This window comes from Lissotriton helveticus, chromosome 3_1, assembly GCF_964261635.1.
Source record: "Lissotriton helveticus chromosome 3_1, aLisHel1.1, whole genome shotgun sequence".
NCBI lineage: Eukaryota > Metazoa > Chordata > Amphibia > Caudata > Salamandridae > Lissotriton > Lissotriton helveticus.
This window is the reverse complement of record NC_136061.1, coordinates 822,150,495-822,177,376: the sequence shown is the minus strand read 5'-3', so window position 1 is coordinate 822,177,376 and position 26,882 is coordinate 822,150,495. Positions and strand designations below refer to the sequence as shown.

The 26,882-nt window shown below is 42.0% G+C and overlaps 1 protein-coding gene and 2 long non-coding RNA genes across 3 annotated transcripts in view; 2 read left to right on the top strand and 1 right to left on the bottom strand.

Annotated features, from left to right (window-relative positions):
* LOC144824021 (CUB and sushi domain-containing protein 2-like) overlaps positions 1-23,377 on the top strand; it is a 506,835-nt gene extending 483,458 nt beyond the window's left edge. The window contains exon 5 of the mRNA XM_078683054.1: positions 23,166-23,377. Coding sequence (XP_078539180.1) covers positions 23,166-23,377 — 212 coding nt within the window. The remainder of the gene's footprint in view (positions 1-23,165) is intronic.
* On the bottom strand, positions 574-1,636 carry LOC144824755 (uncharacterized). Its single transcript, XR_013609100.1, has 3 exons — positions 1,544-1,636; positions 1,064-1,130; positions 574-705 (listed from the first exon to the last, which is right to left on the bottom strand). It is a non-coding gene; the product is annotated as an uncharacterized LOC144824755 (long non-coding RNA).
* LOC144824754 (uncharacterized) lies at positions 6,803-7,868 on the top strand. The gene is made up of 3 exons (XR_013609099.1): positions 6,803-6,895; positions 7,312-7,378; positions 7,737-7,868. It is a non-coding gene; the product is annotated as an uncharacterized LOC144824754 (long non-coding RNA).
* Positions 23,378-26,882: the final 3,505 nt, after the last annotated feature.

Here is a 26,882-nt window from a genome sequence, read left to right as displayed (position 1 = left end):
AGATCTCCACCATGAGGAAGAAATGGAGGGCAGGGTGGAGGGGGTCGGAGTTGCACACTGAGCACCGAGGGCAAGCCAGCAGGGACAGCTAAATGGACCACAGGGGACAGGCAAGAGGGGACAAGGGCACGCACATGGAGAAAGAGGGGCAGGGGGGGGCAATCTGACCATGGAGGGCATAACATAGCGAGCATTTGTAAAGCGCATGTTCATCCAAGGGTATCTTGGCAAATTATAACAGATGTTTCTTATTACCCAACTCAATGGTATCCATTTTATCTACCTCAGAAGGATGAAAGGCTGAGTGAACCTGCCGGTATTTGAACTGGTGACCATGAGCCGTGGATGCATTAGTCCACTAAGCCTGTGTGCAAAATTGCCTAGGCAGTCAAGGAATTACAAATAAACTAAACAAGTGGGAAACCAAATCAAGGACAATTGAAAAAATATATGAGTAATAAAAAACTCACTATGTTTTAATAAAAACACAATTACAATTCATTGATCAACACATACAATGTACAATAAAGATTAAATTAAAACAACTGAATACTGAAAAATCACAGAAGGAATGTTGCATTAAAAACAATGACCCTATTGGTTTATGACAAGAACACCAATCAAGGGGTGCCTATAAATCAATAATACAGTACTCGACGCGCGTTTCGGCGACTGAACGCCTTCCTCAGGAGCCACAAAAACAATCTGAAATGATAATACAAACACATTACATAAGAAAAAACGGTATTTTATACGTTTTAAGGAGTGGCAATAAAAACATGCATACATCGTTCTATATTACACTTTAACTTAAAAATGACATTCTATCTATACAAGGGAGACAATTGCCACCAAGAGAAAAGGTTTCCCGAACCACTTTGTTTACTTTATGTTCACTGATTTGTACATATAATCTGATATTACAAGAGTACACCACACAATTAATTTCTAAACTTGTTAGGATACACTATGAAAACAAAGGCCATGAAAACATACATTTCGCTCTCGCATGTTTAGTAGATTCATGTAGTCAGGTACGATGATAATACTTAGAACAACTTACTTAACATAGACCAGGGATTTGCTCGGTCAATGCTCAAAGGTTTGTATATATTTAGACCAATTTTCATCTAAAACAGGAAGGAAAGGGAAGCGGGAAGAGACGGTGTTTAAAAGAATTACCAATTTCAATCTTTACGAAAAAATACAAATTATATAAAAAATGAATAAAGAAAAGGGAGGGGGGATACACACTTGTTACGAGATTTGGGCACAATAGTGGCATTGGTGCAAACAGCCAAGAGCATTTATTGGATTATAATAGCGTATTTCTTATTTCTCAGGGGTGCTTAAACAATTAGTTGCTTCCTCATTCCGTTGGAAAATGGTGCGCACATACATACTTAAATGTGGCCTGCTTCATCTAAAAAACTATATCTTTTATGCCAGTTGTTCTACAGTGGTATCACGATTTACGGGCCACAAGAATGGGTGGGGGGGGGGGGGGAGGACGTTTACAAGAAAATATATATAGGCATAATACCTGCAGAGTGATGTCTCTGGAAATAGATGCAACTAATCTGGTTCCGACGATAGGAGATGTTCACAACGTTTTATACAAGTGATTAAAATCTGTAAACAGATATGCATCAGATGGTCAGAATTTATCACAAAAATTCGGTGTAGATCGTTGTTTGATTAATGGGCTCGCTCAATTTATAAAAAAGGGCGGGCTATCATGCATTATATTTAAGGTGCAGGAGGAGAATTGATACACGAAATCGACCAAAAGTTTCCATGCAATATAATGCTGCATAGAACGCTAGTTTTAAAGCTGTCAGGCAGTTCCACTTAATGAGACTACGCGTCTGGAAACTTACCCGTTTTAAGAATATATGTGAAATAACGGACGTGTAGTTTGGCTTGACGATTTCAATTCTTAGAGGTCACACCTGCAATATATAGAAAATGTGTACAGACTGTCAGCAAACGTGTGCTGCATTTTGAAAGTATACCGACCAAAACCAACAGAGCTAATGCAGCCTGCTAGGGGCATTAATGATAATGCAAGACGTAATACAAAGACACATGGCTCACCTGGAGATAGCTGAAAAAGTGCCTAAATACTTGGGATGCTGTGAGGCATTTTTAAAGCGGCTATATAAATCTCCGTGCTGGTGCTCTTAGCCGAAAATCCGCTATGAATGGAATTTAAAATATCCGGGGCGGTCGGGCCTGTAGGGTACAGATGAAATCTCATTATATGCCTCTGTGATAGTGTAACACTATCATGTGAAAAAAGGCTAAACAGGGGATCTCTCCCATAGTGATGGCGGAAAACAGAGAGGATGCGACTCTTACCTTCCGTGAAGTGTGATGTACCCGGTGTCGGCGTACTCGGACGCGCGGAAAGAACGGCTGGTCAGGATGTAGAATGATAATCAACGGACCTCTAGATAGCGGTCTATTTAAATAAATGGCCCAATCTAATAGGTTCTGCTATTGGGTCATGCTTGACGAACTACAAACGACGACGGGCATAGAAATAGGACTCCGTTCGCCTCACATTTGTAAACTACAGCGCAATTATGTAAACGCAGGAAGCCCTATACTTAGCGCTTTCTGATCAAAAAGAGAACCCACATCGTCTCGGGTCTCCAAAGTTTCTAATGCCGCATGTAATGGTGATAGAGTCAATGTGCACAATAATATTCCACGGGTCCCTGCTATGAACAGGGCTCCATGGACGGAACGCTGGCTTCACAATGGGCAACCAATAGAAATGGACAAAAGATTCAAGGTATCGCTGTCAAGGATAGACAGAGAGAATAGGGTGATAACCATACTGGTTAGTTTTACCAAATGTGTCAAAAACGATCAATTTGTAAATAGCTGTCTTGAAAATTAAATAACATGATTGCACAATATTTTAATATCCCGATCAGTCATACACTATATTAATATACTAACCGCGTGAACTTGAGGGACTCTATATTGCAATAATCTCAAGAGTCAAAGTGCCAGAATCTGACCCTAATCTTGCCAATTGGGTGCTGTGGCCAATAGTTTCAGTCACGACCGACATATACGTTGTCAATCATCCCTTAGTCGCAGGACTGGTATAAAATTAATGACCTCGCATTCTGTCTGAGTCAGACAATTGCATTTTCCCAAGGGATTTCGGAATTCAATCCCTTTTTAAAAGTCCCCAACGAAAATATCCAGAAGACTTCCCGCTTCTTACGTGCTGCATTGCCACCTGAATTTTCTGCTAGTCTAATTTTTTCGATGATGCACCACTTAAAGTCATCCGGGGTATGATTTTTTTCTTCAAAATGCTTGACTAGTGGCGCTGTAGTTTTGTGCGTTCGAATCGCTGAACGATGTTCCGTCAATCTTACCTGGATTGGTCTGGACGTTTCGCCAACGTAGCCAAGTTGGCAGGGGCAGATGATGAAATAAATACAATTGGCTGTCTTGCAGTTCCACATATCCGTGGCTTTGAAATGACATCCATTGTGCTCAAAAGAGTCTCCCTGTAAAATACTAGAACAAGATTTACAAGAAGAGCATTTGACCGTGCCTCTCACTGGGAAATTGTTTGCAATAGACCTTTGCACAAATTCAGAGGTAGAAACATTAGATGTAAACCGCGAGTGTACAATCAAATCCTTTAAGTTTTTATTGCGTTTGTATGCAAACAATGGTTTTTCAAATTTCACCTGTGAAGTAGGGTTAGAATTCAGGATATGCCAGTTTTTGTTTACAATATGTTTAACTGTATTGTCTAGTGTAGAGTGTTTGGTAACACAGACTAGTTGATTCTTGGGTTTAGGGACTTTTTGTCGGAGAAGGGCATCCCGATCATAGAATCTAGCTCGTTTGAAAGAGTCTCGCACTAATCTGTGCGGATAACCTCTGTTTAGAAACTTTTGGCGCATGATGTTTGCTTGGGTGTCAAAATCGGTGAGGTTGATCCACTGTAGGAATTCTTCTAAGGAATCTTCCCCTCTAATTTGTCTATATAAAGTAAAATATAGACAAATTAGAGGCGTCAGCATGGGCGCCTCGGTAGCACCATCAATTGCCAATATCTATATGGCTGAATTCGAATCTAAATTCATATACAATGAGGTAGCCCCCTTCTTCGAATCCATTTCCCATTGGTCCAGATATATTGATGACATCTTTTTTATCTGGACCAATGGGGAAGATTCCTTAGAAGAATTCCTACAGTGGATCAACCTCACCGATGTCAACTTGAAATTCACAGCCCAGTCGAATAGACATCAGGTAGAATTCTTAGATTTAATAATCAAGCATCAAAACAACAAATTGATAGTTGACCTATTTACAAAGCCTACGGCCAGGAATACTCTCTTGCATTTTAAGAGTTTTCACCCCCGGAGTCAACGTGATGGTATACCGTTTTCACAGTTCCTTCGTGTCAGAAGGAATTGTACCAACCTTGCTGATTTTGACACCCAAGCAAACATCATGCGCCAAAAGTTTCTAAACAGAGGATATCCGCACAGATTAGTGCGAGACTCTTTCAAACGAGCTAGATTCTATGATCGGGATGCCCTTCTCCGACAAAAAGTCCCTAAACCCAAGAATCAACTAGTCTGTGTTACCAAACACTCTACACTAGACAATACAGTTAAACATATTGTAAACAAAAACTGGCATATCCTGAATTCTAACCCTACTTCACAGGTGAAATTTGAAAAACCATTGTTTGCATACAAACGCAATAAAAACTTAAAGGATTTGATTGTACACTCGCGGTTTACATCTAATGTTTCTACCTCTGAATTTGTGCAAAGGTCTATTGCAAACAATTTCCCAGTGAGAGGCACGGTCAAATGCTCTTCTTGTAAATCTTGTTCTAGTATTTTACAGGGAGACTCTTTTGAGCACAATGGATGTCATTTCAAAGCCACGGATATGTGGAACTGCAAGACAGCCAATTGTATTTATTTCATCATCTGCCCCTGCCAACTTGGCTACGTTGGCGAAACGTCCAGACCAATCCAGGTAAGATTGACGGAACATCGTTCAGCGATTCGAACGCACAAAACTACAGCGCCACTAGTCAAGCATTTTGAAGAAAAAAATCATACCCCGGATAACTTTAAGTGGTGCATCATCGAAAAAATTAGACTAGCAGAAAATTCAGGTGGCAATGCAGCACGTAAGAAGCGGGAAGTCTTCTGGATATTTTCGTTGGGGACTTTTAAAAAGGGATTGAATTCCGAAATCCCTTGGGAAAATGCAATTGTCTGACTCAGACAGAATGCGAGGTCATTAATTTTATACCAGTCCTGCGACTAAGGGATGATTGACAACGTATATGTCGGTCGTGACTGAAACTATTGGCCACAGCACCCAATTGGCAAGATTAGGGTCAGATTCTGGCACTTTGACTCTTGAGATTATTGCAATATAGAGTCCCTCAAGTTCACGCGGTTAGTATATTAATATAGTGTATGACTGATCGGGATATTAAAATATTGTGCAATCATGTTATTTAATTTTCAAGACAGCTATTTACAAATTGATCGTTTTTGACACATTTGGTAAAACTAACCAGTATGGTTATCACCCTATTCTCTCTGTCTATCCTTGACAGCGATACCTTGAATCTTTTGTCCATTTCTATTGGTTGCCCATTGTGAAGCCAGCGTTCCGTCCATGGAGCCCTGTTCATAGCAGGGACCCGTGGAATATTATTGTGCACATTGACTCTATCACCATTACATGCGGCATTAGAAACTTTGGAGACCCGAGACGATGTGGGTTCTCTTTTTGATCAGAACGCGCTAAGTATAGGGCTTCCTGCGTTTACATAATTGCGCTGTAGTTTACAAATGTGAGGCGAACGGAATCCTATTTCTATGCCCGTCGTCGTTTGTAGTTCGTCAAGCATGACCCAATAGCAGAACCTATTAGATTGGGCCATTTATTTAAATAGACCGCTATCTAGAGGTCCGTTGATTATCATTCTACATCCTGACCAGCCGTTCTTTCCGCGCGTCCGAGTACGCCGACACCGGGTACATCACACTTCACGGAAGGTAAGAGTCGCATCCTCTCTGTTTTCCGCCATCACTATGGGAGAGATCCCCTGTTTAGCCTTTTTTCACATGATAGTGTTACACTATCACAGAGGCATATAATGAGATTTCATCTGTACCCTACAGGCCCGACCGCCCCGGATATTTTAAATTCCATTCATAGCGGATTTTCGGCTAAGAGCACCAGCACGGAGATTTATATAGCCGCTTTAAAAATGCCTCACAGCATCCCAAGTATTTAGGCACTTTTTCAGCTATCTCCAGGTGAGCCATGTGTCTTTGTATTACGTCTTGCATTATCATTAATGCCCCTAGCAGGCTGCATTAGCTCTGTTGGTTTTGGTCGGTATACTTTCAAAATGCAGCACACGTTTGCTGACAGTCTGTACACATTTTCTATATATTGCAGGTGTGACCTCTAAGAATTGAAATCGTCAAGCCAAACTACACGTCCGTTATTTCACATATATTCTTAAAACTGGTAAGTTTCCAGACGCGTAGTCTCATTAAGTGGAACTGCCTGACAGCTTTAAAACTAGCGTTCTATGCAGCATTATATTGCATGGAAACTTTTGGTCGATTTCGTGTATCAATTCTCCTCCTGCACCTTAAATATAATGCATGATAGCCCGCCCTTTTTTATAAATTGAGCGAGCCCATTAATCAAACAACGATCTACACCGAATTTTTGTGATAAATTCTGACCATCTGATGCATATCTGTTTACAGATTTTAATCACTTGTATAAAACGTTGTGAACATCTCCTATCGTCGGAACCAGATTAGTTGCATCTATTTCCAGAGACATCACTCTGCAGGTATTATGCCTATATATATTTTCTTGTAAACGTCCTCCCCCCCCCCCCCCCACCCATTCTTGTGGCCCGTAAATCGTGATACCACTGTAGAACAACTGGCATAAAAGATATAGTTTTTTTAGATGAAGCAGGCCACATTTAAGTATGTATGTGCGCACCATTTTCCAACGGAATGAGGAAGCAACTAATTGTTTAAGCACCCCTGAGAAATAAGAAATACGCTATTATAATCCAATAAAATGCTCTTGGCTGTTTGCACCAATGCCACTATTGTGCCCAAATCTCGTAACAAGTGTGTATCCCCCCTCCCTTTTCTTTATTCATTTTTTATATAATTTGTATTTTTTCGTAAAGATTGAAATTGGTAATTCTTTTAAACACCGTCTCTTCCCGCTTCCCTTTCCTTCCTGTTTTAGATGAAAATTGGTCTAAATATATACAAACCTTTGAGCATTGACCGAGCAAATCCCTGGTCTATGTTAAGTAAGTTGTTCTAAGTATTATCATCGTACCTGACTACATGAATCTACTAAACATGCGAGAGCGAAATGTATGTTTTCATGGCCTTTGTTTTCATAGTGTATCCTAACAAGTTTAGAAATTAATTGTGTGGTGTACTCTTGTAATATCAGATTATATGTACAAATCAGTGAACATAAAGTAAACAAAGTGGTTCGGGAAACCTTTTCTCTTGGTGGCAATTGTCTCCCTTGTATAGATAGAATGTCATTTTTAAGTTAAAGTGTAATATAGAACGATGTATGCATGTTTTTATTGCCACTCCTTAAAACGTATAAAATACCGTTTTTTCTTATGTAATGTGTTTGTATTATCATTTCAGATTGTTTTTGTGGCTCCTGAGGAAGGCGTTCAGTCGCCGAAACGCGCGTCGAGTACTGTATTATTGATTTATAGGCACCCCTTGATTGGTGTTCTTGTCATAAACCAATAGGGTCATTGTTTTTAATGCAACATTCTTTCTGTGATTTTTCAGTATTCAGTTGTTTTAATTTAATCTTTATTGTACATTGTATGTGTTGATCAATGAATTGTAATTGTGTTTTTATTAAAACATAGTGAGTTTTTTATTACTCATATATTTTTTCAATTGTCCTTGATTTGGTTTCCCACTTGTTTAGTTTATTTGTAATTCCTTGACTGCCTAGGCAATTTTGCACACAGGTTGTTTACCCTGCCCTAGGAGTCTAATAGAGTATTACCCAGGGGGTCCTTGTTATTCTCGACGTTAGTCCACTAAGCCACCAGGCCCGGCAGGCAGGATTTACCAGCATAAGCTGACGGAGACCAGAGGGCAAGCAGGAGGGGGCATGGGTAGCAAGCTGGCCATAGAGGTCAGGAGATGGGGAAGGGGTAAGCAGATGGAGAATGGAGGGTAAGCAGGAGGTCGGAAGCAGCAAGCTGCCCATGGAGGGCAGTATTCTGAGTGTTTGCCTCCAGCTGGTGGTAGGCCTTTGCCAAGCCCCATGTTGTTAACAACAGAAGGTAGTATGCAGTGTAGGTGTTTGTCAGATATGTTAAAAAAAACACTAGAAATTCAAGAAAAAAAAGTTAAATAGATGTTATAGTTAGGTATTTTAATGTGACCTTCCCTAGTGTTAAAAAAAACCGAGAAATTAACTGGAAAAAAATATTAATTGAAGTAACATTAGAGTTAAGTAATGTTAGAAATGGGGGTCGTAATTTGGCAATGGTTTGCACCTTTGTCCAAATAGGGACCCTTACTTCTATACAGGGAAAGGAGGATACACTCCTAAAATAACCCCTGCTCTCCCCCTTGGTAGCTTGGCACGAGCAGACAGGCTTATCTCAGAGGCAGTGTGTAAAGCATTTGTGAACACATACAGTAACACAGTGAAAACACTACAAATGGACACCACACCAGTTTAGAAAAATAAGTAATCTTTATCTAAACAAGACCAAACGACAAAAATCCACAATATAGTATTAAAAATAGGACTTTCAAATGGTAGAAATAGTTCCGTTCAATGCAAGTTGTTAATGCAACACTTTTCCAACAAAGTACCTTAGATGAGTCACGCAAAACAAACAAAAGTGTCCCAGGGAAGCTAATGCGTCAGTTCCTTGCTTCGGTGGAGGTGATGCGTCGATTCCTTCCTATAGCACAAGGGAGGTGATGCTTTGGTTCCTTACCGGAGAGGAGGGGATGCGTCGGTTTATTACTGTGTTCTGGTTACAATGTGATGCGACGATCGGGTGCGATGCGACAAAATGGCGGCGCACTATTCGACAGTCCGGTAAGATGCGTGCACGTTTGCAGCCACATGGCAGGTGCTGCTACGGTCTTCTTGGAGATGTGTCTGGCACGGTGTGGATGCGGCCCGCTTCTTCCTGGTTGCTCGGCAAGGCGTCAGAACAAAGTGCGGATGTGGCACGCTACTTCCCTGTTACTCGGTGATGCGCCGGGAATCGGTGCGGATGCTACACGCTTCTTCTCGTTGCGAGGATCTTCCAGATCCCAGCGACAAACAGTCTCTAGAGGTCGTAAACAGCAGCAGGCACATCTTTGCAGGTTAGAATTCCCAGCAAGGAAAATCAGGGGAGCTGGTGGTGAAGCCGTTGTGTCCCTGAGACTTCAGAACAGGAGGCAAGCTCAGTTTCAAGCCCTTGGAGATCATTTCTTCAATCTGGTGACACAGCAAACAACAACGTCCTTCTTCTCCTTTCCTTGGCAGCAAGCAGTCACTGCAGGCCAACCCCAGACATCAAAAAGCACAGGGGCAGTATTCCTCCTCAGCTTCTCCGGCTCTTTTGCTTGGCAAAGGTTCCTCTTGATTCCCAGAAGTAATCTAAAAGTCTGGGGTCTGGGTCCCCCTTTTTATACAAACAAATCCTTTGTTCATTTGTTCCCTGAAGGCAGAGAGTGTCTATACCCAGCCAAAACCAGTTCTGTCCTCACTGGTGCAGCTTCCTGACAGGAGGTAGAGACAGCACTGTTGAAGGCAGACCAGGTCCAGGCAGGTGAAACGAAATCTCCTCCCCCCTACTCTAAATTCAACCCAGGTCCCATTCAGACCAGCCCTGACTCATCAGACTGCCGGAGCCGCAGCCCTCTCCCAAGCTCCTGTCACTCACAAGCAGTAGCGGTCAGCAGTAGGAGTTACTGCAGGGCGGTGACGTGGGCAGGGGGAGGGGCAGGGTGGGGGGTAGTAATGTATGGATTACGGAGTTTTACAGGTAAGTAAACATTTAAATAAATAAAACGAATTTCATTGCGCGCACTGCATCACCAAATGGGATGCAGTGCGCGCAACGAAATTCGTTTTATTTATTTAAATGTTTACTTACCTGTTAAAGTCCATAATCCATACATTTCTACCCTCCACCCTGCCCCTCCCCCTGCCCACGTCACCGCCCTGGAGTAACTCCTACTGCCGACCGCTACTGCTCACAAGCCAGACATGCAATACACAATCTAGCAGAGGTCCACTGGAGGGTCAGGCAGGAAAATACCCACTTTCTAAAAGTGGTATTTTCAAACACAGAATGTAAAAATCACCCTCACTAAAAGATGCACTTTAACATTCTGAGTTCAGGCATACTACATTTTATTTTCCCATTTTGTTCCTAGGGCCAGTTATGTTTATAAGATGTTATAAACTTACTGCCCATTCTGACCTATGGGAACAGATTGCCATTCAATAGTGAAAAACGAAATTGGCAGTATTTAACTATCAGGACATGCCACACACATCAGGGCATGTCATACCTTTCACATACAATGCACCCTGTCCACAGGGGTACCACGGGCCTCACTTAGGGGTGACTAACATGTAGAAAAGGGAAGGTTTAGGGACTGGCAAGTGTGTGCACTTGCCAAGTCAACATGGCAGTCCCAGGCTGCACACAGGCTCTGCAATGGCAGGCTTGAGTCACATTTTACAGGTTGCTTCTGTGGGTGGCACAATCAGTGTTGCAAGCCCACCAGCACCATTTGATTTACAGGCCCTGGGCACACATGGTGCACTGTACTAGGGTCTGACAAGTTAATCAAATAACCAATCATGGAGTCACTAATCCATAACAACAATTTACAACAGGGAGCACTTGCACTTTGGCACTGAACAGCAGAGGCAGAGGGCCCAAAGCATCTAGACGAGCAAAAGCAGATGAGGCAACAGCAAAAAACGGAAGGGAGACCCACGCCAATGGTGGCAAGTCTAACAAGTATGATGATAAAAGCATAGCTTCTGTTAAAAAAAACTTTAGAAATTCACTAAAAAACAAAGGGAATATAGTGTTACAGTTAGGTGTTTTAATGAGTTAAAACGAATGCTTAAAAAACAGGAACACTGATATCAGTCGGTTATAGTCCAGTGAAATAACTATAAATTACGTCACCGCCATGCATTGCTTGTGACTTCACATGTTACATCACTCATGACAAGTTCAATTACATCATTGATGGTATCACAAATGACATCATTGATGGCATCTGTGACATCACTGGGGACATTATTCAATCTACTGCTCCTCAATTTACTGTATAAGCTAGTACTGTTTTTAAAATATGTAAATAACTGCAACAATGGTGCAGAATCATGAAAAGCATAATTACACGAAGATATGTGCTTATCTAAATTAATTATGCTGAAACCTACTCTGGCCTACAGCACTGGTATGTAAAAAGCTCCCACTATGCACATTTTACCCACATACACAGCTCTTTATGAAGATCCACTTTCTCTGCACACCCAGGTGTCATTAGTTGGCCAAACCCCTACTATGCACAGACTTCACCTTATAAACAACTATTCAGAGCTTGGCTAATATCTCTAAACATACAAGTATTACTAGATAGCTCCACTTTTTTTAAGGATAATCTTCATCCTGTACAGAACTCTTTACCGATATGTCACTACCTACACACACACTCCCCATTAGCTGCCTTAGCCTCTACTGTACACTTCCTTTACCCTGTAAACAGCTGTTTAAGGAGAGCTCGCTCTGACCAGACAACCAGGCCCCATTATGTGACTAAACCCCTGCTATGCACAGCCTTTACCATGTACACAGCACTTAACGGGGGTCTCTCCTTCCAGACGCCCAAGCCCCATGAAATTATCAAACCCCTACTATGCAAAGCCTTCGCTCTCTGCACAACTCTTCACAGAGAGTGAAATCTCTTCACATAGCTAACACCATTAGTGTGAAAAACCCTTAGTACACAGAGCCTTCTCTTTGAAAGAAACTACACACTCTTTAACAGCCAGTCTCTTTAGAAGGCCAAAAATGTTGCAAAACTTCACACTTATTACCAGTACGAAAAGTTTAGAAATTGAGCAATAAATGGAGCTTATTAAATACTTTTTGTGTGATAAGTGTATAGGAAACACCACCACTCATTTTTTGATGTCATCAGTGATGTCATCAATAATTTCATTTGAGATGTCATCAGTGATGTAATTAATGATGTAATTGGCCATGTCATGAGTGATGTAATGTATGAGGACATTAGCAGTGAGTTTATTGTTTGTTTTGTAACTCATTTCAGCACTTAAGTATAACTTTACTTTAACTTTTTTTTCCAGTGAAAATATATAAATATATATATTAGTTCCAACAAGGGCCCCTGGAGACATAATTAATTGTGAGGCCTAATGCCTCGTTTGTAAATGTCACCAAAACACCAAGATGGTAAGATGGGGCCATTTTACATGTTACTCGTATATTGTTTTTTTTTTTTTAATTAACATTTATTTCAGGGTGGTTAGCATGAAATAGCTGTTTTCCTAAAAACGAAATCACCAGTAGGCACTTACTGAAGTTAGAATGTCTAGGTTTTGTTTACTTTTCATGAATATAGTTTTGATAAAATGCCCAGTGGTAATGGACAGTGAATTTATGTATTTCTGTGGCTGCAGCATTTACCACATACATATGGATCTATCACATATGACATATAATTTGCAGATTTTACAAGAATTGTTGTTTCCAGCTGAAATGGATGGAAATGAATGCCGTGAGAGAGCGTACTGAATATTTTGAGTTCTTTTTCCCAATGACGTTCTCACATAATTTAGTCCTCCATGTCACATAATCCTAGTAGCCATGACAATGGTGAAGCCCTGCAAAGTGGTTTGGGTGCTATCTTTGCTATAGCGAAACCCATATTCCAAAGACTCTGCATAATTAAATTCATAAAGATCTCTGGGAGGCGAGCGTCTCATTTTATTTAGGCCAGTAGCAGTAAGAACTAACATTTCTCAGTGTAGTGGAAGGCTCTTTGTGGTCATTATATTTGATTTAATAGTTCATCTACATCCACCAGTGGCGTTTGGGTGGGACAGTGAGAATGAGGAAGAAAAGGAGTAAATGACTAAAAAAGGAAATCCATTCTAATTGTCAGGAAGAAACTCTGAAAGGGACAGATTTGATGGGCTGAGATTCATCATTGGTGATAAATGGCTATTCGCCGGACTAGATAGAGCTCAGTGTCTCTGCTACACCATGCACATTCTGTTACATGCAATTTAAAAAACAGCATGTGGCGATTTTTTGTCCTATATATAAAAATTGATCACGGTCATGATACCGCCAGACGTCTCGAAATAGCAGAAAGCTACCCTTCTCTTTTGATAAAAGGAGCATACTGACTATCGTCTTTTACTCATACACTCATATATATATTGTTTTAATTTATGTCACAGAACCGGTTTACAATGCTTATTCGCTTATTATTTAGCTAGATCAGGAAAGGGATAGAGATTTTGCCGGAAGGAACTTTGAATGAAGCCCGATTGAGCTGAAGCGGGATTGGGATGCTAGGAAGAGGAGCGAAGAGTTTCTGTTTGACCTTCAGGTGATCCTACTTGAAAGGAGGGTTGGTTGGAGAACTCACAAAAGTAGTATCTTTCTAGTCTGCAGTGTTCTCCACCAATATTAGAGCAGAAGATTGGCCTTGTTCTTTGAACAGAAAGGCACACTTGGTGTGTTGTATTTGAAGATGTTGGGTAGGTATTTGGGGTCGAATTCCCTCAGCCTTGTGTGTGAATCAGAGGGTGTAGAAGGCAACCCCATATTAAACTGGAAGCTCCAAAGGTGGGCTTTGGGGATTTGCTCGCTATGGCAGCTTTACTCAGCTCCAGTATCAAATTAGAAGCATGTTCATACTGGACATGCAGGTATCGCAAGTTTTTTATGAGGTCCACCTTATAAGTAATGTTCAAGTAGTCTGATACGTATATTTTATATCTAATTTATTGGGCTAAGTGACCCCGGCCAGTGATCTGTGAGGCTTTAGGGCCATCACCTCCACTCTTTAAATTTTGCAGAAGGGTTGTTCTGGCACCACAACCACAAAGAACCTGAGATGGAGAAAAGCAAGGACGAGCTACAGGACATGGTCTATTGCTAACCGTTAAGTCCTGGAGGTCAAATTAACTTGAATGGACCTCGAAAAGCCTGGGATGTTGCTAAATGTATATGACCCAAGAAATGGCTTTTACTGAACGGACAATAATTACAATTCAGTGGTTTGATGTTGTAATTGCATTTCAACGGTATTGGATGCATGATCTGAGGAGCGATTCTGGAGCAGAAAGTAGACATCTAACATTGCATATGGGCTAATGGTTCATGGGTATTGGAAAGAGAATAGAAAGAAAGAGGATTTCCAGTTTAAATAAAGGATTACACATCTGTACTATTAAATTATGAATAGAGATGCCATGTTCTCTATTTAATATTTGTGCAAATAAAAAGGATTGCAAAAAGTTTGAGGAAATTGACCAAAATGTTGTTAAAGTCATGTGAGAATCCCAAATGTTAACATGTGAATGACATTTCCTATAGGGAAATTGGTGTCAGCAGTAGCTGAAGAAATAATGATTCAGATCAGCACCAAGTCTGACCAGAAGTATAGTCTACACTGAAATAGTCCTTGTTTCGAAAGGTATCAAAATGTTCAATGATTGAGCAATTTTCATCATAAGGGCATAAAATATATTGTTACTTTGTCTAATTTCGTGATTCTTGTATTCTGAACTGAAACTTGAATTCTGAGTGTATAAGTAAATTAGATACATATTTTTAGTCAGAACACTAAATTGAATCTACATATCTACTGACCCTACTGTGAACAAGTGGTGCCGGAAAAAATTGCATTTACATGTCAAGATGTATTTAAAGAGCTCGCCATGGTCCTGAAATCCAGTGTTGGTGTGTGTGGTTAGGGCTAGGCTAAGGAATGACTATCATGTCACACTTAAAATGGGCAACAGCAACAAAAATCTTTGCATGTTTGTTACTTCAAACAACACAACATGAGTGACACAAGTCCAGACCTTACCTGGTATGTCCCATGTAGGTTTTGTGTGCAGAAGATGTTGCGTGTGACACAATCTGTGGTGTTTCAGTTCTTCATCCTAAGTGCCTTTGCAGAACCTTCATGACCTTGAGCTAAGGGTGCCTATTGGCTGGAAACTTGGCACTGCAACATAGGGGCTGTGGGGCTAGACACTGGGAATGTTGGACCCTTCAAAGTCACCCCTCATGACTATTGAGACCATATCCTTCTACACCCTCAGCTGAGGTTTGTTCTACAGGTTCCAAAAATATCTCGAACCTGACCCACAGTACCTTTCAGTCTTGACAGAGGAATTACTTTTCAATCTGCTCTCTTTCTTGTAAGTCGTACCTTACATGCCATTCAGCGAATGCTTTATTCTATTGATGAAACATGGATTCCACTGATGGTGGCTGTGAAAGATTTGTTCCATGTGATTCAACATTGCTGAGGAAACCCATTGTTAGTATGTTTACACCCTCATTATAATTTGGGCTGTACAAGCACAGTGCCTATTTAAGGTTTTCCAGCTGCTGTACCATTTAACACTTTTCCTCTACATTTCATTTGAGACCCATATCTCCTCCATTGCGCACTCAGCAGCTCGTTTTTCAAACAAACCACTTATGGGGTTGGTTGCGGGGTGATGTGCCCTTCCATATGAGGTCCTTCTCCTGAGGTGAAGATGGCCTCCCTTCCATCATTCAAACATTGACTGTCCCTTTGTCTTTCTGAACAAGTAGGTGTCTACAAATTGGGGGTAACAGCTCTGTAAGTTAGTGTGGTATGGCTCTCCCTTGTAAACTGTTGCTAAGTCCTTGATGAGGCATGAAGTGACAAGGAAGTGGTGGGTTGCTGTCCTGGGCAGGACCCATGTTTCTCCAGCTGCCCTGCTGATGAATACTATTCCAGGTTTCAGGTGACCCATGAATGCTCAAATGTGTTCATTACCTACTTTTCATTGACACTGGGTCCACTGCTCACTCATACAAAGGTGCTCAGTGGGACGTGTAAACAAACCCATGTGCTGGTTAAATGTCCTTCTCCCGATTCCTGTGGCCTGATCCCTACACTCCTTGTTAAGAGATATATGAGCAGACTCTTACCTTCTTCCAGGGGTTTTACGGCTCCATGCACAGATAATGAAAGAAATCCTCCCATCCCTTATGGAATTCAAGTCATGACCCTCAGCTGGTTTAATGGGATGGTGACCTGGACAACTTCAGGTGGTAATTCAACTTAAGTCTATCGCTTCCTTATTGCAACTATTAAACATGTGTTGGGACATCTGGAGTATTCTCACTCCAACCAACCTTCCAGTCAGGCCTCCTTGATAGCATTGACTGGCTGCTTGTAACCGATAACAGTTTTCACACTCAGTTTCCACATTTTGGGGCTCATAAGTCGGCGATCTTGACACCTTTTTCCTTTAGAATATGCATTTTTCAGAGAGACTTCTCGAGAACACATTTGGCATCCCCTTGCTAGGGAAGGCCGCTAATAAGCCTCTTGATCCTGCTTGTTAATGGTGTAGCCTACTGGCTCAGACCTGTCATGTGAAAGGTCTTGATATTCTTTTTCTTGTCCCTGTTGACTGCTAGGTCCTCATTCTGAACTTTGAAGGTTGAATGTGTAACTGTCAAAATGGTTTTCATTGACAGACCTTTGGGTCCTTCAAGAGCAATCTGATAAAAAAAATTCTACCAGAATTCTGCCTTACAACTTTGGCAGTTTATGGTGGTTTCACGCTTTGTAGCAGACGCATTACACCCCCTTCTAGATCACACTCAGTGCTAGAGAATCTGTACATTTGGAAATGCCTTTGGACATTTACAGACAACAACCAAATGCTGACACTGGCTTGGTGACCAGGGGGGATGTCTGGCTAGTATTAGCACATCTTGCTTGGGTGTGTTACCACTAGATCGTATCCCATCCCTAAGATAGTAATGTTTTTTTTAGATCCTTTAAAGATAACATCCTGTCTAGTGTCCGTGCGAGTACTTTATGACAAGGGACATTAATATTCTTGCTGAAAGTCTCTTTCCTATTGCAGAACTGGTTGGATCCTCAACAATTACTTTATTTGATTCAGTCATGGAAAGCCTAAACAGGATTCCATTGATGGGGCACCGCCTTCCTCTAGCACACCATACTCGACCACAATTGGAAGCTGCAGGCGAGCTTCGTTTGCAGGGCTGCCCAATGCTTATTTTACTCCATCTTTGTCATTTCATGTTTCTTGCCTGAAGAATGTATCTCGCCATTTGCGTTTTCTGTGATGATTCGGTAACGCAGCTTTTCTCTTCCACAAGTATGACTTTTCCTCATAGCTGCATGGTGCTTCTTCTTATCAGCCCCTTTCAGGGAGCAGAGTGCCTGAGCACTTGCAAAGTAGCCTGAAGTCTAGCCCTTCCACCCTTGTTTTCAGGTTGGATCTTCCCTGGTATTTGCTTGTAGGCCTGTTTTGCAGGTATAGGGTTATCTGGTTCTCTCATTCACCACTATTTGTATGTGCCCTCATTTTGTTTCTACTTAGTTGGGCTCTCATTTCATACTTCACTCCATATCCTTCTGCTTTGATGGGTGCAGGCTCATCACTTACCAGCTCTTCTCTCATCCTTGCGTCTGAGGTTTTATCAAGGGGTTTAAAAATGTAAAACTTTGCCCTTCTAAAGGAGAAGCAAAATTGTCTGACTTTGCCCGAGCCGGTGTTTCTTGACTCTCGTGTCCTCTTTTTTGCTGCCTAGTCCTGTGGGGGTGTTCACTGCAGAGAGTTCGTTTCCCTGCTGCCACTTAATATTCAGTTCTAAATGACAGAAGGGAAATGACATGGTTGCTGCCCAATGACCCATATGTTCCTATTTTCTACTTCCGGAAGTGACGGCCTGGGAGTGAATCAAGGGCGGATTGGGAAGTACATGGGGCCTCATTTATGAGGCCTTGCGTCAGTTTTGCGCTTCCGATGCGTCACTTTTTGTGACGCATCGGCGGCGTAAAACATGCCTCCTGTTGCGCACAATTTACAAAGTGACGCATCTAAGCAGATGTGTCACTTTGCAAACCCCTGCGCTACATTATACCTGCGTCAGGAATAATGTATGCAGAGGGGGCGTTCCCCCGCAAAAAGCCTCGTAATAGTGACGCAGTGAAATCTATGAGATTTCAAGGCGTCACTTTTAGGACGCTGTTGCATCAAAATCTTGCGCCTGCCTCACAGCAGGCGTAAGACTGACGCAGGACGCATTGCTGGAGTTGCGTCACTTTTGTGACACATTCCAGCAATGCATGACTTTTGCGCTGCCAGATACGTCAGAAATACTGACGTATCTGTAACTCCTTGCGACATGATGCGTCATACTGTAAATATGATGCATCAATCATGTCGCAAGGAGTGCGCACTGAGAAGTGACGCATCGCTTCTTTCACGCAGCGATGCGTCATTTCTCATAAATGAGAACCCATGGTTTGTTGGGATACCGGTTAGCCATGCCTAGCTTTCAGGATGGGAGCAGCTCTGAGCAGTAGCAGGAGCGGTTCCATTATAGCGCAGTACCCCTTTCTTCAATCTGCTGTTACTTTGTAAGTTTTCACTTCCCTAGCTGACGAAATTTATTTTAAACAAAAAATGTGCTAAGCTAAGCTTCACAACTTTATCGGTTCCTGCTTCATTCACAGCTTTTCCGGGTCCCATGAATGATTCCAAGCTGAATTACATTTCCAGACAAATGTTTGAAGTGTATCCGGGTCTTATGTGATATGCCTGACTGTCTCCAACTTGTCTGCACGTGTTACCCCCTCTCTTGACTAGTTGGGCGCACCCAGGCTTTTTATTTCCTATTTTATGTGTCATAAAAATAATCTCTGAACCACTTCCTCCAGCCTTGAAGGGAGGGGCTACTACTATAGGCAAACAGTGCAAGAGTTACTAGCGTCACTAACGTGCACTTATAGTGCTTGATACCCCTAATGAGGAGCTAATCCTGAATTACAGCTGAAGGGAGGTTGGGCGAAGTGAGCAGAAATGGACAGCATTTCGAGAGGGACATCTGAGACCATTATTGCGAGAAATACTATAATTCATTATAAAAATCGTTTGGAAAATGACTGGTAGCTTTTATTCATGTTTTAATGTAAATAAGAATGGCTTTGGATTGCCAGAGCATTGCCAAACAATTCAATAAACGCGGGCTTGCAGAGAAATGGGGTAACAGAAAAGAGCATATGGACAGTGCTAAAAAAAACATATGTATTATTGAGGGGAAGTATGAGGAAGTGAGCAATGTAGGAAAAGTGAGGGATGTGATAAAGGAGACAAAGAAAGGGAGGGTGAGATAATGCAGGAAGGAAGCAAAACGATGACGAGGCTGTGGAAGGTGAGTAGAAAGAAAGAGAATTAAGAAAGGGCTGTGTGGATAAAAGACACGATGGCTTAATGGAGTTGTTAAGGAATATCGATGGGTAATGCATCGGCAGGTTAGATGCATGTGTACAAGGCCAAACCGTGGTTCCTATGGCAACACAACAAATCCTGTTACCCTCATTGATAATCACTAGTGTTTTTAAAGCATTGCAAAGCGACAGGACTAGAAGCTAGAGTTATTTAGTAAAATAGTTTTGATTTATGGATGATGAAAGGAGTTGGTCAAATTGTCAGCCATTTTGTGTCCATTGCAATGCAATTTCAGTCAATCTATACGAGGTTGCAGCCACTCTGGGCTGGCGCGTCAGATCAAAGATGGCGTCTGTGGCTGTGCATCTCAAGTAGGCCGCAAAGCTGTGTACGCAGTCACTTGGCTTGTTTCATCTCAGCCCTGTTTTTTTACTGCAGGCAGATATTGTCAGCACATGTTGGCTGTGCTCTTGGTTGAGGCCTAGTACTACTGCTAATCCCGTAGGCTGTTTGGGCTCCAGAGAGCCAACTGTAAGGCAATGCTAAAGAGCCGCTGCGCGTGGCACTTGTAATTCTGCACGGCTTGCCCATGCTTGTTGTTTGCCCGGCAGCAGCGCTCGTGCTCTATTCTTTACCCATGTCCGTAGCAGAACCTATTGATTTTTTCTCATTGATCCCTATCCTTGTGTAATCAATTAACATCTCAAATACAAACTTTAACCTTGAGTTTCACAAATACTGTTTGAGTATCAGCAGGGCCGTGTGACTGGCACGCTGCTGTCGAGCGGGTGGGGACTGATGCCGCCGGCGCGGGACAACCGCACTGGACGCGTGACACGTCCCTTCAGGCTTTGACACGCACATTTTTTTCTGTCATGAGTTTCCCTTGACAAGGAGTCACTCACGTATGGCAGTGATGTATGGCTAATGCAAACACAGTGAAGCGTGTTGCATATCACTGCTGCTTGTACGGTACATTGCGATGTCTCATCAAACATGCCCTTTCCTGGTCTCCGCTCAGTTTTCCTTGCTACCTCTTTTTTCCCCTCTGTTGTCATTCTCTTGTCCTATATGTTTTTCCCTAAACAACGGGCTTGATTGATCAAAAATTTGCACTGGTGAGATGTGATGAAAAGTGATAGAAACCACACACGGTTGATTTGGGATGTACTGCAAAGTAGCTTGAAAGAGAAGCAAACCAACGCTACGCGCAGCCTTCAACTACTGTGCATCAAGGGGGCATCCCATGGAGTTTCTGATGCAACCACCCATGGATTTTGATGAAAACTCTAACCATTAACATTTGCAGACTGGTCTTTACATCAAAAAGGTGTACCTCCTTGAGGTAGGAGTAAAGTTGGAGAATAGTTTATTTTGTCCTCCACATTTTTCAAAGTTTTCATGTGGACAAAACACATACAAAGTGGGAAAAGTTTGAAACTATGTCTAGGCACAGTATTGTTTTACTGGAAGGGTACCCGTCCAGTAAAAAAAACCTATGCTTGGCATTACACGGATAGCCTTACACTAAGGTGCTTGTGTGTGTAGCATAAGGCAGCCTAAAGTTCACTATTTCTGTCAGACAGAGCAACAGGGCTTATATTAGTAGGTAAAGTGCTCTTTTGCTCTCACTCTTTCACACAGAGCAGTGTGCCAAATTTGGTTGCTGCACTGAGTCATATTACTTCCAAGTAAAACTGCTTGCAAGTATCAAAGCTGGGAGACGGGCAAGACTAGGGATGGCCAGAGGATGCTACTTACCCAAAGTGGGTACCAAATTAATCCTACTGGATGTGAAAATCACCAGGCCCAGGCAGAGAAGCACTTATGCTGGTTACTTTTACCGTGATCTTAAAATCTGTTCCTTTGTCTTATACTTGGACAACCCCCCCCGCCCTTTCCACAGTCTCTGTCAACCGGATGAGGTGATGACCCACCTAGCTTATGTTAGGAAGAGCAGTCTATGAAATTCTGCTTCAAAAGTACCTGAAATATATTGGCATTCAAATACATTGGTGGCCAAGGCCTGTGCATCAATGCATTTTAACCTTACAAGCCCGGTAAGAAATAATAATACAAATGATGCTGTTATTAATAATTACAAATGTTCTGATTAAGACTACTACGAATGCTGCAACTACTACAACTACCACTACTACTATGACATAGCCCATCCCAATGGCATTTAACCTGTTGCATGTGGGGCTCATTCCCCCGCTGTGCTGGGGGGAGGGGGGTGCGCACAGCGCCCCGGTGCTCATGACGAGCTCAGCTCGTCATGAGCCACGGTGGTCATGTGCTCATGACGAGTTGAGCCTGTCATGACCACACTTGTTTGTTTAGAACGTTTGCACAGCAGTGGAATTAGCCCAGCGTGCGAGTGTTCCAACGGTCATGACGAGCTCAGCTCGTCATGAGCACACGAGCACCGTGGCTCATGGCGAGCTGAGCTCATCATGAGCGTTCAAGGGTTTAAGATCATTTGGTGAGAGTTGAATGTAACTTCATTGTTTGCATGGTCAGTTAAAGGATTTTGGCAGAATGGATAATGTGACATTTTGCCAAATCACATTCCTTGGCATAGGAGACTAATTTGATGCTTCTAGAAGATGTTACCTGGCACTTTTTGCTGGTAGCTCTTTGGCAGCGGGTTAATTGGCACCTTGATTGCTGCTTAAAGCACATTTCATCAACATTTCATGAATGACACTGAATTGGCAAGAGGATCTGATTGATTCTTCTAAATTTAGCACATGTACAGATTCTCAGACTTGAAAGATTGTGACCTTCAAGGGATTTGAGAGACCAAATTGCTCTTATAGTTTGGAGAGCCCTGCTTACAGAGGCCATATGCCTCCACAGAAAAAATCCTCAGCACCTGGATACCCTCACTGGTGATTAGCTGCGCTATACAAGTCTTGTTTGATTGATCATGTTTGACACCATTTTTCAATCTTATGGAATAGAACAAATGAGAAACATAACGTGGCTTGGCGATACTGCAATTTCCAGCACTTCAGTTTTCTCATCACATATTCCTATAGTCATTGGAGTACTGTTCAAGTTTGATATATACTGGTATGTTTTTCATGACATTACTAATTTGGAAGATACAAGGAATAGGGTTAATGCACCCAGTATATGTGACATAGCACCTCCAATTGTTTATGATGACCTTTAAGTTCTGCAACAGCAAAAGGCCCTTTGACATGCTGTTTTGAACCCCCATAGGGTCATAGAACCCCTCTGTGGCTTGCAGTATCTGAACTACGTTGAGGTTAAATTCCTGCTTACCATGTTTTTGAAGGGGAAGTATACTGGTGTTCCTATCTGAAAGCGATTACTTATTAAAGAAAAATAAAACATGCTTATTTTTGGTAATGGTAACTTCTGCCATAAATATGTACATTCTTCTTGCATGTATTTGCTGTCGGTCAATCTGTGATCCTTGGGGCGTACAAGCAGACTCAAAGCACTAGTTATACTTCCTTGTATGCGACACATGACTCAATCTCAGGCCAAAATCTAAAACTTGTGCTTTTTTCATTTAGCGGACGACGCATGTGGAGGAACTTTGCGAGGCCAGAGTGGCATCATCTCCAGCCCGCACTTCCCCTCGGAGTACGGCAACAACGCAGACTGTACCTGGACCATACTGGCCGAGCCAGGGGACACCATCGCACTGGTCTTCACGGATTTCCAGCTGGAAGATGGATATGACTACTTGGAAGTCACTGGGACAGAAGGAGCTTCACTTTGGTAGGTCAATGATGTTCTTTCTCAGCTAATTCTGAAGAAAAAGGTCTTATATGCTCATCTTCCCATATCTGTACTGCCATCATAAACACCTGTGCACTTCGGCTACTCTGATCACACACTTTTGTGGGACTGTATTGGCCTAGTGAATTAGAAAAAATCACTGATCATTCGAGACCTTATGTGCTAACTGTTTGACTCGTTACTAATAGTTATTATAATTAATTCTGAGATTTGATTAAAAAAAATATAAAAATTGCATTTTGGATCTTTCAATGTAAGAACTTGAGACGACTTGTTGTTTTTACATGGGATACGTCTTGACTTTTTTTATCTTGACTAAAGTTCATATGATACTGACTTGTCTAGAGAAAGTGGTGTTTCAATACACAGCATTTGACCAACCAGTGTATATGACATCCTACCTTCACAATGGAGTGAACATAATGGGTTGCTCAGTAGGAAGGTATTTGTTATCAGAGTTTTTAGCAGTAAACTTAAATGCACGAATATAGAGACCACTCGGCCCCAGTTCAAAGTCAGTTTTTAATTACTTCCGGATCCAAGAAAGAGATAATCCAAGTGTTCATCACGAAGCTCCACTTGTGACAAAATTCCTCCTGATTTTGATATTTCTGCATGCTTATAGTATCTTAGAGTGCTCTGGAGTTCACTTATCCGGTAGTATAGTATAAAACAGCAATTACACAAGCACTTTTATTGAGTTAAACATATCTGGGAGATACTTCAAGAGTACAGCATTTTAATTGTTACTCTTGGTCGGGTTCCCTTCTGTTCAGTGTTTTAAGTGGGGCGGGTCCGGCTGGGTCCTACACCCAGCACTAATTAAACACTGACTTTGAAATGGGTCCCTATTGGACTCGATATTCATGTTCTTAAATTTACTGGTAGAAACACTGATCGATTTCTCAAAAATGACTGTAAAATCCTTTAGAATATTCCATGTCAGTGGCACAATTCTTGTTTACCTCTCACATGTTTAACTTCATCTTGCATTCCCTAACAGTATTTGCTTTTTACAAGATGTTGCATTTGTGTAGTTTTTTCATGCAGTATAAATGACTCTTGCTTAATGCATACTTTGAACTGAGTCGCCTCCAAGTGGCGGAGTGAACTCGGGTAGTGGGTGGGTGTTTGTGAAGGCAAACAATTCAGCATTCGGGGGCTGAATGCAGTGTGTTTCTCACAGTAACTGCCAGTGGGTCATAAAGGTGTGCAGACTACATATGCATCCAATCCATGGCTTCTTTCAGAATGCACAGACTCGTGGTTGTATTTCTGCCAATTGTGGGGAAAGGTGAGATTTGCGGCTGGAGGATTTCAGGAATATGTGGGGATAAAAAGGGTGTAACTGTCTAACGGATGGCAGATTGAAAATGAAAGTGGCGTGAAGGGGAGAAGAGGAGTGATTGAGGCATTCCCACGGCCACTACTCCCTTCACAGACCTCACTAATGTGTTATTCACAGTCACATATTTTCAGAATGAAATGTTTTAAATTCTAATGGTTCAGAACAAAGTCATTGCTGTTATTAATGTTTTTTGATGCAGCTAATAAGCATTGGTAAAACCAGTAGATGTGATCTGTTTTAGGTGCATGTTGGTTCTTGTGTAACTTAATGTTGCAATAATAGAACATTCAGATATAGGCACCTGGATACTGGTTTACATGTTTTAAAGCAATGCCCTTAATGACATATGCCATGCCTCTTGGACAGGATTGCCAGTTGCTCATATTTGGCCACTCCCCCTTTACAGATATCCCTCTATAACACCTTTTCCATCCCACTTACAGCACTGGCTCTGTTACTCTAAACTGTCACACTTCTTGGTGTGGGTCAGCTGCCTGCCTCATAGCTAATAAGACTGTCTCAGTTCATTATGAGACATTGCCTCGGAGGCGAGAGACCCCTATCTATGCATCTACCGCAGCCGTCTCTGAGCACCTGCGGTTATAGCTTTTCCGCACTCATTTTCAGAACATTGCTCTGTGTAAGAGCCTCTTCATCACATATGCCGTGCATCCGTTGCCGTGGAAGCCATTTTCTTTCAGGAAGAGTCTGTATCAGAGTTGAGTTATCTGCCCCCTAGGGTGTTCTTCGAGAGGAATTCACTGCACAAGAGGTCTTACACTTCATTATGGCCGCAGAAGCTATAATTTTTGTTACTGTGTTAAAACACTGTTATGATTAGTTCATGCCTGAGTGCTGAGGCTTCACCAGCTCGAGGTGGCTGCTTGATGTGGAAGGCTTCCGGCACTGTTTCATCCTACCTAGTCCGTGACTTCCGAGGTTTGTAAAGGCACATCTAAATGGGAGGTGTTATGGAAGTTGTAGCAGAACCTTCTTACTAGCAGACTGTATACACGTGTTATTGTTGATTTGTTGGTAGTACCATGTGTGGGAATGGTGGCCGACATGACAGCAGTGCTTTATCAGTAGTACCCTTTACAGAGGTCTTAGTTGAGTGTTTTCAGTAGTGGACTGTGCACAAGTTATAGTGCTTGTTGGTAGAAGGCTTTGTGTGAGTGGTGGCAGTTATTTCTGAGTGGTAGGTTATGCAGAAGTGGAAGTAATCTTTTCTGCGTGGTAGGTTGTATTGAAGGCATTGTAGTTCTTAGACCTGCTATCTTTTGATGTGTTTTCCCTTGTCTTTTTACTTTTGGCCTCCTGTTATTTTGTTGTACCTCGTTTTTGCTGGTGTTTGAACTCTGGGTACGTTTCCACTGCTGAACAGTACTAAAGTGCATGTGCTCTGTGTCTAAAATGTAATGGCATTTGTTTTTTCCGTGATTGGCATATTTAATTTACTAGTAATTTCCTCGTACAGTCCACTACACATATACAGGGCCTGTAAGCCAAATGCTGCTAGTGAGCCTGCAGCGCTGATTGTTCCACCCACATGAGTATCCCTCCAAACGTGTCTCAGGCCTGCCCCTGCAGACCTGCATAAAAAGTTTTTAACTGCCATGTCGGCCTGGCAAGTGCACCTACTTGCCGGGCCCAAACTGTGCCTTTTACTACGTGTAAGGCAACTCTACATAGGTCCTAGGTAGCCCTGGAGGGTGGGTGCTGTACATTTTTAAAGGTGGAATATGTGCATTTAAGTTTTACATGTCATGGTAGTGAAAGCCGCTAAATTTGCTTTTCACTACAGCAAGACCTGTCCCTCCCTTAGATTAGCATTGGAGCTGCACTGCAGCATTTTACATAGGTATCTTCCAATTGGGAGCTGATAGAGTTTGGTGTCTCTGGACTTACAATTTAAAAACACATTTTTGTGAAGGGGGTTTTTAAATGCCTGGTCTGGAAATGCCACTTTTGGAAAGTTAGCATTTTCTTACTTTAAGCATTAGGGGCCTCTGCCCTGTTTCTAGAATACATGTCTGGGTTGGATGACAGTTGGGGTTTTAGAATTCACTCTAGACAGTCATACACAAAGGGAGCACAGGTGCCCCCTGCATATCCCGATGGCCCATAACCAGATTGATGG